The sequence below is a fragment of the Panulirus ornatus genome, chromosome 18, assembly GCF_036320965.1.
Source record: "Panulirus ornatus isolate Po-2019 chromosome 18, ASM3632096v1, whole genome shotgun sequence".
Classification (NCBI taxonomy): domain Eukaryota; kingdom Metazoa; phylum Arthropoda; class Malacostraca; order Decapoda; family Palinuridae; genus Panulirus; species Panulirus ornatus.
The window spans coordinates 57,481,046-57,497,911 of record NC_092241.1 but is presented as its reverse complement, the minus strand read 5'-3'; the positions used below and the strand labels follow the sequence as shown (position 1 = coordinate 57,497,911).

Sequence of the window (16,866 nt, the reverse complement as noted above, 5' to 3'; positions counted from 1 at the left end):
GCATTTTTTCCCTGCAAAAATCATCCAAATGCCTCTCTCTTCTCTTTCACTAATACTCTTACTTCTTCATCCCACCACTCACTACCCTTTCTAATCAACCCACCTCCCACTCTTCTCATGCCACAAGCATCTTTTGTGCAATCCATCACTGATTATTTTATTATTTTTATTATTATCATTTTAATGATGAAGTTAGTAGTAGTTGCTAGGCAGCCACCTGGGTACTGGGAGGGTTAGTGTCGCCTGCATGGTGAGCCAGCACTTCAGTGGTTGTCAAGTTGCAGTCCTCTTACCCAGTAGCTGTTTTTACTTTCTGCCTCACCCACATGTGGCCTACTGGCATTCTGTCCACAAACATACAATCTCCATGTCATACGTAACACTTGACAACACTTAACTCACACAGATCATTCTTTGTAACTAGATTTTCCTGTGGTGAGCACTATGTGCTCATCCTGCCTTTTGGTAAAATTTTAGGAGCCATGGACAGAAGTAGCAGATAGAAACATTTAATCAGGAGCATTAGGTAGAAACATTCAGTTGAAGTAGCAGTTAGGAACTTTAGGCAGAAGCATTATGTAAAAGTAGCTGATAGAGACGTTAGGTAGGAGTGTCTTCAAACACTGCTAGAATTGCCCTCTGCCAGTGGCCTGTCAAGGGTGAGGCACTAAAGGCTAAGAAGCAGCACTGGAGTTCACTGATTATGGAGACTCTATTGCTGTGGCCACCCCCTTGAGGGAGTTTCATTTGGGAATAGGCATCAGAGATACAGAAAGATAGATATATTAAAATGATAATAGTGATAGTGATGATAATGTTTATGGTGAATGAGATAGCTAATCTCACCGAAACTGCACAAATTATTTATTATTTATTTTTTCATTATCACGTCAGCGAGGTACCGCCAGGAAACAGACGAAGAATGGCCCATCCATTCATATACACATATATGTATACATGAATGCCCACACATGCACATATACATACATATATGTAACATATACATACATATACATTTACATATGCAGACATTACGTACATACACATTGTACATATTCATACTTGCTTGCCTTTCTCCATGTCTGTCACTACCCCGCCCAACAGGAAAACAGCTTGGCTATCCCATGCTTCAACGAGGTAGCGCCAGGAATACAGACAAAAAGACCACACTCATTCACACTCAGTCTCTATCTGTCATGTGTGATGCATCAAAACCACAAATTATAGTGTGATATTTTTACCTCTTCTGATTTCTCAACCATATATGAGTTTCAGGGGGCAGAAGTTACTCTGATATGATAATTAAAGGGAATATGCAGTAGTATAGGAGTAGGAGTAGAATGCAGGTTCATTTTGTATGGTTTGTGAATATTTTTTTGTTCATGAATAAAAACAGCAAGTAATGGACTGGGTGTTATCCCTGGCTTTCTGGTTACTGATTTCAAGTCTAGCTAGTTGATCTCATATTTTTCTTTCTATTCACCTGTTAGAGAACTTTCATAACTTGACCCTCTTGTCCTATAGTGCAATGCTAGTTAATTTTCCCTCTTTTATAGGTATTACTTTGATTTTTGCTCCTGAGAGCTGGCTGTTTGTGTGCCCACACCACTGACTAGAGAGCATGCAGTACTTGGCAAGCTGCTGCATCGCATGATTATTGTGTGGCCATCGGCAACTCAAGGATGGGCTGTTTTGTTACCTGCCTTTTTAGAACTCTCTACCTTCTTGTGTCTTTCCCAATAACTGTGACCTGCACTTTTCAAAAGACAGGTTTTTCACTTCCCACAAAATTCCCAAATACTTTCTCTTGTTTCTTTTTCCATTTCATAATTCTCTATATTTCAGTTGATGTGGACCTTTGTCCATGACTGGAGCTTTCAACATAAAAAGAAAAAGTTATCACTTTTAGCTTTAACTTGTAACTCTTTGGGAATAGCTAGTGCTAATTTGTTAGATTCTTTTATCAATATGTAGGCAAAGTTTTGACTGAGTTTGTATTTCTAGGACTTTTTGAAGGACATAACTGGTTGACATTTGAGAGAAATCCAGTACTCACTCAAGTAGTATGATTGGAAGTCACTACCCCTTTACATTACTTGGACTACTACCATATGGTTAAGACTTTGTTCTGTAATGCTTGAGACCAAGGGCCCTCTGGATTGTGATTTTCTAGTCCAAGAATTGTCCTTTCTCCAATAGTGGGGCCTCATTTTCCAACTTCATACATCATTCAGTATTTATACCATATCAAGACGTGTTAAGAAGAGCATGGTGGAGAGAGCTAGAGATGGTATGCTGAAATGGTTTTTACACATGGAGAGAATAAGTAAGGAGAACTTGACGAAGAGGATGTGTGTCACAATTTGATGTACTCTGAATTGGATCAGTGTAGTGTACAGGGAGTGACAAAATGTCCGTTGACTGAACCAAAGCATATGAATCAGCCGGGGAGACCATGGAAAGGTCCGTGGGGCCTTATCATGGAAAGAGGGCTTTGCTTTCAGTGTATTACTTATGACAGCTTGCAAATGGATGTATGCATATGAGGCCTTTTTTCACCTGTTCCTGGTGCTACCTTGCTAATGTGGGAAAAAGTGAACAAGTATGAAAGAAAAATAAAAAGTTAGGACGTAGGTGAAGAAATGGGGCAGAGGGAGAGAATGCAAACCAACAAATAAAGTACAGAGTAAAGGAATTGCAAGATATGCTTCTGGGAAATGCTGTGCTGGAGTTGCCCTCTGCCATTGGCCTGTCAAGGGTGAGGCATTAAAGGCTAAGAAGCAGCTCTGGAGTCCTCCAGTTACATCAGGAAGTAAAAGGGATGTGTGATTGAGGTTGAGGGCTGTGATTGTGAATGAGATGACTGATGAGTGTGAATAGAGGAAGCTTGTGGAGAACTTTCAAAGTTATAGTTTGGATATGCTGGGGATAGGAGAAACCCATATTCTTGGGCAGGATGTCTGGGGTGAAAATGGAAGTGATGAATGCAATTTGTTGGAAGGCATGGAAGGAATAGTGGTATGGATGGGAATGAATGAATGAATGAAAATTATCAGGGAAGAGAGAAAAACATTTGCAAATGTGTTATCACTGAGAGTATGGGAAGGTGTTACAATGTATAGATGGAATGGATCAAGAATAAAGTGGGTGAAAGGAAAGATTGGAATTGTGAAGTATACATGTGCCTGTGAAAGTGAAGAGAGAGGAGGATGAAGTGTGGTAAGGATGAAAATGAAGCATTTTTGGAGAAATTTGAATGACTATGTAATAGTTTTGAGGACAAAAAGTTGATTGTAATGGATATGAATGTGATGGTGGGATGTAATGAAATTAGCGAGTTAGTTGGTAAATGGAGTGGTAAAAGTGTTGATAAGCGAGAAGATGAATCAGAAAGAATGCAAGGAGGAAATGCAGTAAATGTAAGGATGCAATCATGTGTGAATGTTGTATTTAGAATGTGTTGATAAAAACTGTTAAATGCTGTAGAATTAGTAGTTGGATACAAGGCAGTGAGATATAAGAATAAAACAGGAAATTCATGGTGGATGGAAGAGGTTAGAAATGCTAATGAGGAAAAGAAAAAGGCATATGGTAGATTGTTTGAAGGTATTTTCCAGTGGAAGTTCAGCGAAGAGGAGGGAAGAATTTAGAATGTGTAGGCAGAATGTTAATAAGTTGGTAGAGAAAAGTAAAGAAAGAGTGGATGAAGATTTTGGAAGAAGTTACTTGAAAAGTTTAGGTAAAATAAGAAATTGTACTTGAAGGAGTTGAAAAGGAGAGAGGTGGATGTAAGTTTGGAAATATTGACGTGAGAATTAAGGAAGGGGAGTTAATGAATCAAAAGGAGGAAGTGAAAGGAAGTTGGAAAGAGTATTTTGAAGAACTGATGAATGTGGGAGAAGGTAAGACAGCAGTTGTTATTTGCATGGGCATGGAGGGTAGAAGGAAAAGGATACAAGTGCAGGGGCCTATAGCTAGAAGGGAGGTTAAAAGGGTGACATTGAGGTTGAATTTAGGAAAGGCATCTGGAGTGGATGGGATTATGGCTGAAATATTGAAGCATGGAGGAGAAAGTGTGATAGGGTAGATGTATTGATTTGTAATTTAACAGGAAAATAAAAGTTTGTACCTGAGGATTGGATGAAGATTGTTATTGTTCCTTTATTCAAAGGAAAATGTGATGTATGTTATTTATTTTTTATTATACTTTGTCGCTGTCTCCTGCATTAGCGAGGTAGCGCAAGGAAACAGATGAAAGAATGACCCAACCTACCCACATACACATGTATATACATACACGTCCACACACGCATATATACATACCTATACATATATATACATACACGCACATATACATACCTATACATATATATATACATACACAGCCATATACATATATACACATGTACATAATTCTTACTTGCTGCCATTATTAATTCCCGATGCCACCCTGCCACACATAAAATGACAACCCCCTCTCCCCGCACGCGTGTGAAGTAGTGCTAGAAAAGACAACAAAGGCCACATTCGTTTACACTCAGTCTCTAGCTGTTATGTATAATGCACCGAAACCACAGCTCCCTTTCCACATCCAGGCCCCACAAAACTTTCCATGGTTTACCCCAGACACTTCACATGCCCCGGTTCAATCCATTGACAGCACGTCGACCTTGGTATACCACATCGTTCCAATTCACTCTTTTCCTTGCATGCCTTTCACCCTCCTGCATGTTCAGGCCCCGAACGTTCAAAATCTTTTTCACTCCATCTTTCCACCTCCAATTTGGTCTCCCACTTATCCTTGTTCCCTCCACATCTGATACATATAACCTCTTTGTCAATCTTTCCTCACTCATTCTCTCCATGTGGCCAAACCATTTCAAAACAGCCTCTTCTGCTCTCTCAACCACACTCTTTTTATTACCACACATCTCTCTTACCCTTTCATTACTTACTTGATCAAACCACCTCACACTACATATTGTCCTCAAACATCTCATTTCCAACACATCCACCTTCCTCCGCACAACCCTATCTATAGCCCACGCCTTGCAACCATTTAACATTGTTGGAACCACTATTCCTTCAAACATAGCCATTTTTGCTTTCGGAGATAATGTTCTCGCCTTCCACACATTTTTCAACGCTCCCAGAACTTTTGCCCCCTCCCCCACCCTGTGACTCACTTTTGCTTCCATGGTTCCATCCACTGCCAAATCCACTCCCAGATATCTAAAACAGCAGTTAAAGGGGAATAAATCTGTTAAGTATACCAGGAAAAGTGTATGCAAGAGTGTTGATTGTTAGGGCAATGGAAGTGACTGAATGCAGAATAAGTGAGGAGCAAGGGGGTTTTAGGAAAGGTACAGGATGTATGGAACAGACTTTTGTTGTAAAATTGACCATAGAAAAGTGCTTAGCAATGCAGCTTTTATGGATCTGAAGAAAGCATATGACAGAGTTGAGTGGAATGCTTTATGTAATGTGTTAAGAATATATGGGGTACAGTAGCAAATGCATGTGTAGGAATGGATGAAGAGTCGAGTAAATGTTTTGGTATGCATGTGAGTGTGAGGCAGGGCTGTGTGATGTCACTCTGACTTTTTAGCATATATATGGATGGAGCAAAAAGGAAGATGAAAGCAAAACTAGGGAAAGGGGGTACAGAGATGGAGTGATAGTGAGGTATGGTGAGTAGTGACAAGCCTGTTTGTGAAAGATGCTTTCTTACTTGCTGAAAGTGAAGAGGAGTTACAGATGTTAAGATGTGTTTTATGATGTGTGTAAGCATAGGCAGATAAAGGTAAATGTGAGTAGAAGCAAAGTAATGGTGTTTGAAAAGAAACACCAGAGTGAAAGTATAGATTTTGTAAAGTCCTAGAGAGTGAAAGAAGAAAGTATAGAAAACTGTTACAGGCATGAGAGAGAAAGATTGGAAGAGATGAGAGAATTTAAGTTTGGATTTATGGAGGGAGTGATAAGAGAGAGAGAACAGTACATGATAGAAGAATCATTGAGGCCATAATAAAATACTGAGGGGTAGAGATGTAAGTATGGATGTGAAGAAAGGATTAAGGGACAGCATAGTCCTCCCATCCCAACCGTGCAAAACATGGACATGGAATGAGTCACAGAGGTCAAGAATTAAACATTTGAAAGGGGCTTATGGAATAAAGAAAGAAATGATGGGGTGTATGAGAGATCTGGCATGGTAGGGAATACAAAAGGAATGAATTGTGGAGTAGTATTAGATGAAACTTTATACTCTGTGGTGGTTTGGGCATGTGGAAAGAATACAAGTTGGGGAGTTTACAATGAGCAAGGAGAGTATATGATAGTACAATTAAAAGGGTTTGTGTGAGAGGAAGACCACCTGTGACATTGGGAAATAGAGTGGAAGAGTACTGGAATTAGAGAAATGGTGGAAGAATGTGTAGAATGATGTATGTGAAGGAGGCAGGAATAAGTGGAAACTCTTTTGTTGTGGCCTTCCCTTTGTTAGGAGTTCCTTGAGGAACAGGTATCAGAAATGTAGCTAGATAGATAGTTAGATAGATATCAAAGAAAATGTGACCTTTAACTATCAAAAATTCTAAGTGTTTGTCCTGACAAAGGATATAGATATGTGAGTGAGGAGCATTAAACTGCCTCTGAGGGTAGGTGGTGCTATAGCAACAATCACAGCATGATCCGACCTTTTTCAACATTTCAGCATCTTATAGAATAGTTAACATTTTTCCTTGATTTTTTTACCACTAGCACCACCACCTTATTCATTAGGTTGTGATCTTTAAGTTGTACTTTCAACACTGATGCCAGTTCTCTCCCTGATGCTTTACTTGCTTGAACTAGACCTTGGTCTCTTCAATGTTTTAGAATATGTGTTAATGCTCTTCTTTGCACATTCACCATCACTTGCATTAGGGAAGACTCTCACAGTGAACTGACAATTAAGATTACATGGAGGAGTCTTTTGTAAATGGGTTAGGGTAACCAGTGACATGTTTCAGGACTCACTCTAAGGGTCATTTTGTTATCTGTTGAATATGTTTGCAGATGATGCTGAAGTCATGAGAGAAGTACAGAGTAGCTGAGAGTGCATTTATACATATAGGGACTTAGATATATTCCAGATTTTGTCAGATACATGGTTAATGAAATTAATACCAGGAAAACACAAAACAGTGATGATGGGACATAGTGAAAGAAGGCCTATGTAATACCATAATCAGGCAAGGAACAAACCATATTGGTCAACTTAGTCTCAACTTTTTTCCAGGCTCATGTGTCATAGTATTGCATATTTTTGTTTTTTTATTCTTTTTATATTATATGATAGGGTATTATTCAGAACTTTAGAAATGCTTTATAGAAAGTTTTCCTTTTTTTGAGGTACCATAACACCATTAATGGAAAAAACCTTTGCATTGAGTCTTAATCACCATCATACAGCTGATGAAGGCTAGGTATCAGATCTCATTTTGAAGAAATAATGTTGAGGAGTTTCCATTGTATTCTTTGATTATGTAGTTCTTTATGTTGCTTGTGCTTTATATACTTACTAATTACCCTTCTGTTCAATATATTAACAGATCTCGCCAATATTTTCCACAAGCTGCAGGGATAGTAGATCAGAATAGAATAGTATTATTAGAGGCAAATTAAGTCAGCAACATATAAGGAGAATATTTCAAGAATTAATAGAAATCCAAAGATTGTATTTCAATGAAGTGATTTACAACTATGTTCATGTTTGGAGTGATGTGAGATTTAGGGAGTGAGTGTGTTAGAGAATTTGGAATTGAGCAAATGCTGCATGTAGTATAGATGAAAAATGGAAGGGCTTCCAAATGAAAATGAACCAAGCAGTTCTATGCGCCCCATGTAAATTTTTTTTATGTTTAAGGCTTCAGTCACAGACAAAAGTCTACATTAAGGGTAGTTTCTAACTGATATGTGGAGAGAATTATGAAACAGAAAAAGAAAAGACAAGAAGGGAAAGTATTTATGAAGTTTTGAGAAAGTGAAAAACCTGTCTTTTGAAATGTGCCAGGTCATAGTTATTGGGAAAGACATGAAAAACTAGAGTTCCAAAACTTTAATGTGTAGGGAAAAAAGCAGTTGTCAAAATGGCCCACCCTTGAGTTGGTGATGGCCACACAATAATCTTGTGATAGCCAAGTATTTGTGTGGGCCAGTTAGTGGTGTGGGCATACAAGCAGCCAGCTCCTGGGAGCAAAAACCAAAGTAATACCTATAGAAGAGGGAAAGTGAACCAACACTGCAGTGTAAGGCAATGGGTCTAGTTTGGAAGCTAGCCTGGAAGAGTTTATGAGTTGGATCATTTCGACTCAACTCTGTCAGGTAAGGATGCAGAGCTAGAACCACCTCAAATGTGAGAGCAGTACTCCAAACAAGGATGAATCAATACCTCGTATAAATGGAGCAAATGTTCAGAAGAGAAAATTCAACATCTAAACAGGACACCCAGTTTGTTTGAGGTAGCCTTAGCTAATCCTGTTATGTGGAGTTTCCAAGAAAGAGTGGATGTTACAGTAATACCAGGTATCTTCATTGAGTCAAGAGGTGGAATTACAGAATTGTCAAAGGAGAGATGAGAGTTGTGAGGAGTTTTCAATAGAGAGATGGGTAGAAATTTGGTCATGGAGGCATTAAAATTAACAAGATTTTGTGTACCCGACTGAGATATCCTGTCCAAGTCTGAGTTTATTCAGGAAGGTGTATCTAGATGAGATGCAGATCGAGTGAGAGAAGGGGGAGCAGAACTGAAGGATGTGGATGAATGCAGTGTTGACTTGTCAGCATATGAGTGCATTGTATTATTTTTAGAGGAGAGAAAATCATTGAAAAAAAGGAGAAAAGGTGTAGGAGATAGAACAGAACCTTGAGGGACACTGGTGTTGATGGAGAAAAGGAGGGAGGCTGATCCATCAACAGCCACAGAGATAGATCGGCCTGAGAGGAAGCTAGATATCAAGGGGCAAATGAGGGAGGGAAGCCAAAAGAGGGGAGCTTAGAGATGAGATCCTGATGCCATACCCTGTCAAAAGCCTTAGATATGTCAAAAATAATGAATAGATATAAGTCAGAGAGATAAAATTTATGGATTATTAAGTTTATTGGTATTACAGAGGGATTAGCAGGAAAGATATCCTAAAAAAATGTCAGGGGAGAACAAGAACTTTTATTGATATGAAAAAAATAAACATATCAGAAGAGTTGTTTGGGTAGGACTGTTGACAATAATAAGACTGAATGAAAATGGAGAGTGTGATAGGGACAGCAAAGAGATTTGAAATGGAGGTGGAGCATATATCACTGATGAATAGTTAAACAGCTGTTTTAGGGTTGTAGTTGGAATTTGGCAGGGAGATGTTGTAGGACATTGGTTTTTGGTTGTTACCATCATTTGTAGCATAATTAGAAGGGTTATGGCATATAGGCTTATTGTGAAACTTCACTGATTTTGAATGGGAGATAATGAAATTATGCAATGCTGTTATGTGTACATTATGCAGTTTTGATGTAGCAATTATTGCAGGAGCTGTAGGCAAGGGTGATAACAATAAGATGGGTATGTTTGAGAAAGTTTCTGAAATGAGATTTCTATGGGCTAGAGAGTTTTCTGTATTTCACTCGTTTGGTAGTATATTCAGGAGGGAAAAAGAATTGGAGTGAAATTTTAAGACCCCCCACAGGCAGATACTCAGAGAAAATAAGGGAGAGTTTGATTTTGAGTTTTATGTGTTGAGAAGGTTGCTGTTAAGACTGTTGGAGGTAGCCCTTATGGATGTCTGAGAAAGTATTGTTCTGAAATGATAATTCAAGGTGGAAATGCTGTTGGGTTAGTGGATATTTTGAAGGTGCATTTCATGTAAAGATTAATAGGATAAATCAAAATGAAGTAGAGGTAGATGGTGAGTTGGTTAGGGAGTAAGCTAGATAAGGAAATAGAGGATTATATGCTGAGGTTATTAGATATTTAGACTTGAGGAGGCAATGAATTTAGTATGATTTACTTATATAGCATGCTGTGTGTTTGACTTTGGTGTGTGAGATCACATCTCTGAGTAATGAAAGATGATGTGGAAAAACAGAAAGTAACAGTATGGAATTACCTATTTTTACTTTATGGAGAGAGAGAGTTTTACACTTTTGAAACCCCATTTCTTGAATATTTTCTACTATCATACAACCTCTTAAATTCATATTTCTTTGTTTGCATTAACCAAGTCCTCAGTCATCCTATTCTGTCATTCACCACTCTTATGCTATAGAGAATTTTTGGAGGCTAACAGTCATGGAAGATCCTGATAAGATTTGTTATGCCTGCAGTGTTTATAGAAATTCTTCGCAGAACAGTCTACTGTTCAGTAGGAAATAGCTTATCAAAAACAGATAGATATGTTTTAGATTTCCATATCTTTAGTGATACAATAGCAGTTTTAACTGCGGCAGTCATATCATGAACATTAGTGCAATTATGTCAAATCATGACACTAACATTTAGATTTTTTTCAGTGTTTTAAATTTCATGGTGAGTACTCACATTTATTATTTTCTTTCTTTGCACACTTAGGGATATGTTGAGGTTCAGTGCCAGTGTACGTGAGTGGATGAGTAAAGATGAAAAAAATGTTATAGCCGTTCATTGTAAGGGTGGCAAGGGTCGGACTGGCACTATGATCTGCGTCTTTCTCATTGATCTTGGGATATTTCGGGATGCAGAGCACTGTCTTGGCTACTTTGGGGATCGGCGTACTGACAAAAATGTGGCTTCTAAGTTCCAGGGAGTGGAAACTCCCAGCCAGGTATGTAGAGCCTAAGAAAATTTGTCAGTCATGTAAAGTCAGTCAGTAAGTCAGCCAGTCAGTTAGTAAAGCAGACATTCACTCAGTCAAGCCCATTGACCAACTTTTCAGACACTGTCAGTTAGACAGTCATATTAGTGGATAAAGAATGAATGACAGAGAGAGAACTGATTAAGAAAGTGTGTGAAAGTGCACTGAATGAGAAAGCAGGTAAGAAGGTCAGTGTTTGTAGGTATTTAAGAAAAGATGTTTACTGTTGTGTTATATAAAATGAGTGAGAAAGTGACTAAAACTAATTTAGAATTGTATGAAATTGGTGAGTGAAATTGGTTATGAAAGAGGAAGTGTGTACAAGTATTGTTTAGGGTCTGTCAGTTGGACAAACAGGAAAGAAACAGCTTTGAAGCTGTAAGATCCCCAAAAATGGGGTCCCTGGGTTAGATATGATTACATAATTGAAATATGGAGAGGAGTCCTACACTTATAGGACTCCATGACAAAATTTCTTTGCTGTTGTACATTCTTTTTTCATTTTTGTACAGTGTCTTCATTCTTAGTTTCATTGTTAGCTTATTTTATGTATTCTCCACCTCATCATTCTTTACTTTTCCTTGTTTAGTTTTTAGTGTACCCATTTGTTGATGTTTGCCAACATTATGTTAACTCTTAACATCATTAGTTTGGGAGCAGGGGGCTGGAAATTCTTCCCTCCAGTTTTGACTTTTCCAAAAGAAGGAAGAGAGAAGTGGGCCAAGTGAGGATTTTCCCTCTTAGGCTTAGTCCTCTGTTCTTAATGCTACCTTGCTGATGCAGGAAATGGCGAATGTATGAAAAAGAAATCATTAGTTTAGATATTTGAAAGTTGTAATCGTATGGCCCATCTTTTTTCCATCCCACTGTGGATAACTCTTACTTTCTTATTTCAGGTATCCATTTTGTTGCCCTTCAGTGGACATTTTCTAACAGTTCTATGTGACTTTTCAAGTGGAATAACAAAATTTAGGGTGGATACTCTAAGCATTGTATTATTCATTGCCTTATTCTTGAACACAAATTCAAGTATAATATTGGGCACCAGATAATTTGCCTGATAGGCTGGGTAGTATGACAATCCTCAAGTTTATAGCCATATCTAGGCCTTCATTGACTGTGCCCCATTTTCATCACCTTGCATTTTGTTTGGTTGAATTTCATCAGTCCTATAGCTAACCAACCCCAGCTAGAACTAGTCTAAGCCTTATTTTAAGATGGTACATTCCTGGTCATCCTTTCTTCTCTCATGACTTTAACATCATATGCAAAGTTATGGCAAAACATTTATGTAAGGCATGAGTAATAGCAGACCCAAGCAGACCCATCACCCAAGACCAAAGCCCAGCCCTGCAGTATGCCCTTAGTTACTCAAGCCCACTTAGAATGGACACCACTGATATGCCTTGTTCCCTTTTGCTCAAATAATTTTGGATTTATTGAAGGAGTTTTCAAATTAGGCTTGCCAGAAAATTCATCTTCTTTACTTCTAGTATGGAAGGGTTTCTAATGCCTCTGACTTTTCAAGGACATATGAGCTACCTACCTGTTTATCTTTTATAGAGATCAGTGCTTATTCTGTCATAGGGATTCAGAGGATTAACTATACATGACCTCATGGAACCTCTGACATAGCTAGTTTCTCCTGTATTAGTAGTTGTTTGTTTCTTTTTCAGAGATCTTTTTTTTTCAAGTTTTACAGACCACACTCTTTAAAGATGTTGATTTACTTTTATTTTTTCCAGTTCCCTCTCTTGCAAATAGTCACATATCTTCTCTTTTTACAATTAGCCACTGATGTGTCTTTCATTGGTTTTCTGAATAGCAGCTGCAAGGATCTGTTAAGAGTACTTCTTTTAAACATGACTGACAAGATATCATTTGGACCGTGCTCCTTATATGTGACTAATTACTTACTGATATTTGTACAATATGGGAAGGGATTTTTTCACTCATAGATCCCATTATTATAGGCTTACATTAGTATCATTCAATAAATTAAACTTATATGCTGTTCCATAGATCCAAAACTCTATTATGGTTGAAGTAATTCATAAAATTTTAGTTTGATTCTTTCTTTAGGTCTAATGCAAAGTTATAGCCTACATTAGACCTAAATTAGAGTATGCATCTCAAGTTTGATTATCACGGTCAAAGAAATGTAAAGATCTAGCAGAAAAGGTTCAGAGGAGGACAACAAAAATGGTACCTGAAATAAGAGAACTGAGTTATAAAAGAAATGAATTTTCATAGTGGAAAGGGGAAGGATGAAGGACACTTGATTACGACTTCCTAGTTTCTGAACCATACTGACATTGTTCTTGGTGAACAACAAACAAAGATCCACAAGATGTAGTAGAAGAAATTAAGCAAGAAATCTATCAGGAAAGATAGGAAGAACTATTTTTATGGTAGTAGAGTGATGAATCATTTGGATAAGCAAAGTGATGAGACAGTGAATGCAGATCATATGCTGAAGTTAAAAAGTTGTATGATAGTAAATAAAGTTTAAAAAGATGGGGCTCCATGAGTGAAGACCTCCCCCAAAATTGCATAAGTACATGATCTTACTCCTCTCAAATGCCCTGTTTCTCCTTTCTTTCAGCAGCACCCATCCTCTGATTTCTTCCTCACAGATTTTATGGAAACTCTTGTGGTGTTGTTCCATAATCTTTTCTAGTTTATTTTTCCAAAGAATTTGTCTATTTTTGTATAGTTATTGCCCCAGTATCTTATTTTGAAGTGTGATTTTTTTCTCACATTTTTGTGATATCTACGCTAACCACTTAGAATCAAGCACTGCATGATTATTTTCTCAGTTGCCATTATGTGCAAATATGAGATCAATCATTGATGATATATTGTTTTGTTTGACTTTAGTGTGCTTCATAATATGCTGGTGCAGGTGCATGCTTGGAATTTGTGCGTCTACACTTCTATTTCTCCATGCAAATTCAGGTTTATCCAGTTGATCTCCTCACAGTTACAATTTTTATACTATTGATAGTACTTTGGATATGTGAGAAGTGCTTTTATTGCTGCCTTCTGCAGCATCGTGATTGCACCATCTTTATTTTCATTGAAAACTTGTGCTGGTTCATTTGCTCTCTTTGGAGTTTGTATACTATTAAGAATATTTTGATTCTTCTAACTCCTGTGTTCTTTCCTGCTATGTGTTCTCTGAAGGACAAATTTTTCACCAGTATTTGCTGAAACTGAAGGTTATCATTTAACTGTAGAGTCAAGATCCATTCCCTTTCATTTTTTATTTTTCTACTTGCCATTTTGAATTATCCATGGAAGATTAGATAGAGTTTAGTCTCCATAGTTAGTTTCAACTTTACAGTCTCAGAGATAATTAGTTTGATTGCTCCTCTTTGGTCTACAAATTATTATTTTTTTCCATTGGCCATCAGTCCGTTCACATTTTGTTTACAACTCATGACACTCATACAAACTTTGCATTATTTGTTTGGGTTGCCATCTCTCTGGTCTGTCCCAGCATTTTCTGTTTTTTTTTCTATTGAATATTTTTGTTTTTGTATTCTACTTTTTGTCTGTCTTTTCTTTTAAATACTCCACTATATTTCTTTTACTTGACAAGTTTCTTTGTTTTCCTGGGTACCACCCAGCTAATACAGCTGCATATCATCTTGAAAATGACTATGATGGGCATTCCTCTCCTGTCCTGTCTCTACTTTATTTTTTATTCTTCCCATTTCTTTCATTTTATTTGCTGCATTACTAATGTCTCTTGCCTCTTTTAGCTCTCTTTTATCATATCTTCCTGTATAGTTGCCATTTCCTCCTCTGAATGGATATGGGCTAAATCCAGTTCAAATTTCATGACTTTTTTGTATACCTTCTACTGGACCTCCTATATCATTTTTTGAGAGATTGATCCATAGTAACATAATCAAATTCATTTAGAAACTTACATGATATGTAACCATTCCTTCCTTTCCTTGTCTCTTCTGGCAGGAGCAATTTTGTAGCTGCTAGCTTCTGACTGTAACTTAGGTCTCATACCTCTGGTACACCCTTTGTTTCCTACAGCAGGACATTCTCCAACAGATCTGTCTGTGCCCTGATGTAGGGTGACCAAAGTAGCGCAACAGATCCTAGTTCAGGTCTGATAAATGTTGTGTATGCAGATAATCAGAGGCGATAGGTTTTACTGGGCTCCATCTGCAAGATGTAATTCTGTGAGTGAAAAGTTTCCTGTGGCAGTGCTGTATCATTAGGACTACAGTATTGTCATAGAACTTCTCTCTCCAAAGGAGTCCACATTTCCATTTTACTGGATGTAGTGTATCCTTGGGCTTCAGGAGACTTTAGAAAAATATCGGGAAACACTAGGACTCTTTTGAAAAAATTGGTCCTTGGGTAATTCTAGGGTAATGCACTCCAGGATGGGAGTTCTACATTCATGGGTCCCAATCTTAAAAACTTTTTCTGCTTTAGTACAATTTCTTGAACTTTTGTATACTATCAGCATTTACAATTTTATTACTTAGTTTATTCCTGTCATCCACAACACTGAACATAAAAAGGACTTCTTTACGTCTTATCCAACGAGACTGTAACCTACTGGTTTTCAAGTAGGTATCAACACAAGCAAAATCGTGCCAAAAAAATTACTAAAACCTCTGGCTGATCTTTCTTTGCATTTTTCAAAGAACTGCTCTTTGTCTACATTGCATTACAAGAATGGTTGAGATACTTGGAGATTGTGATCAGGTATCCCCTTGTTCATTTTATTTCCATGGTAGACAACTTTTTAGCCTGTAACCTCTCCCTGTAACTCTCCTTTCTTATTTCAGATACCATCTTTATTGCCCTCCTATGGAACTTTTCTCTAAAGTTTATATGTTTTTTAAGAGAGATGACCAAATCTGTGATACATACTCTAATTCAGGTCTACTACTGTACAAGTTGTAAGTAGTTTGATGAATATTTTCTTATCTATATACTTAGAAAAAATCCTAGCAGTCATTAGTAGAGAGTTTGCTTCCTTTACAGATCTTCAGATGTAGCAACCTGGAAATAAGTTGGATGGTTTTAATGCATGTGGGTATTTATTTTCATCTGAATGAGAATATAAGGATTTGTGTTTCTGCACTTGAAAGTGTCACTACTGAAATGTGAATTATCAATTTCTAGTGGAACATCTATAAGATGAATGTTGTTTAACAAACATATTAATTTGAGCTCTGTAATAATCTGTTTGACCTATGCATATATACTTATGTTGAGTGAAGATTTATGCTTGGTCATAAATTGATCTCCATGCTGAATACAAAGAAAAATGTCACAAATAACTAATATTGGAATTCTTTAATTTTTTTTTTTTTTTAGACTTGAATGGTTCAAACTTTATGTTGATTGAACACTTTTATGGATAATTGATAGAAGATAGATTCTCTATGGCTGTGATAAATGTGAAGCATTCTCAACTGGTAAAATGTACAGTTAACTAATTTAAATCAATCTCATTAGAGCCGGTATGTTGGTTACTACGAGAGTGTGGTTCGGGCTGGTGGGAAGCTGCCACCAGAGACCCCCATGATAATTACTAGAATCACCTTACATGGTATGCATTCTGTGGGAGCAGGTGATGGCTCAGAGTTTTATTTTACCGTCCAGAGCCGATGCCATGCCATTCCCTTCCAAGCTAATATAGCAACTCGAAGAAACTGTAAGGTAAGGAATATGAGATATGTTATGAATTGTCTATCTCTGTTTGTATACAACCAACAGGAAATACGTAACAGGTATTTGTTACTTTCCCATTTATCCTTTATCAGCAGCTGACTCATTCATGCAATTGTTTTTGTGTTCAAATTGGGCCCATTTTTTGAAGAAAATAATTTTGGATTGCACAGTATAAGGAAATCAAAACTGTAATTATGAGCAGAAGCAGAACTATCTCATTTTTGTACCCCATGTCACTTAGCTTCAGAATGTCATGATATACTGTATCATATTTACCAGTTCATAATGG

At 37.4% G+C, this 16,866-nt stretch overlaps 1 protein-coding gene across 1 annotated transcript in view; it reads left to right on the top strand.

Moving 5' to 3' along the window:
• Positions 1 to 16,866, top strand: part of LOC139755150 (phosphatidylinositol 3,4,5-trisphosphate 3-phosphatase TPTE2-like) — a 150,198-nt gene that overhangs the window by 115,680 nt on the left and 17,652 nt on the right. Inside the window, exons 12-13 of the mRNA XM_071673302.1 lie at positions 10,601 to 10,832; positions 16,362 to 16,565. Of these exons, the coding sequence (XP_071529403.1) occupies positions 10,601 to 10,832; positions 16,362 to 16,565 (436 nt within the window). The remainder of the gene's footprint in view (positions 1 to 10,600; positions 10,833 to 16,361; positions 16,566 to 16,866) is intronic.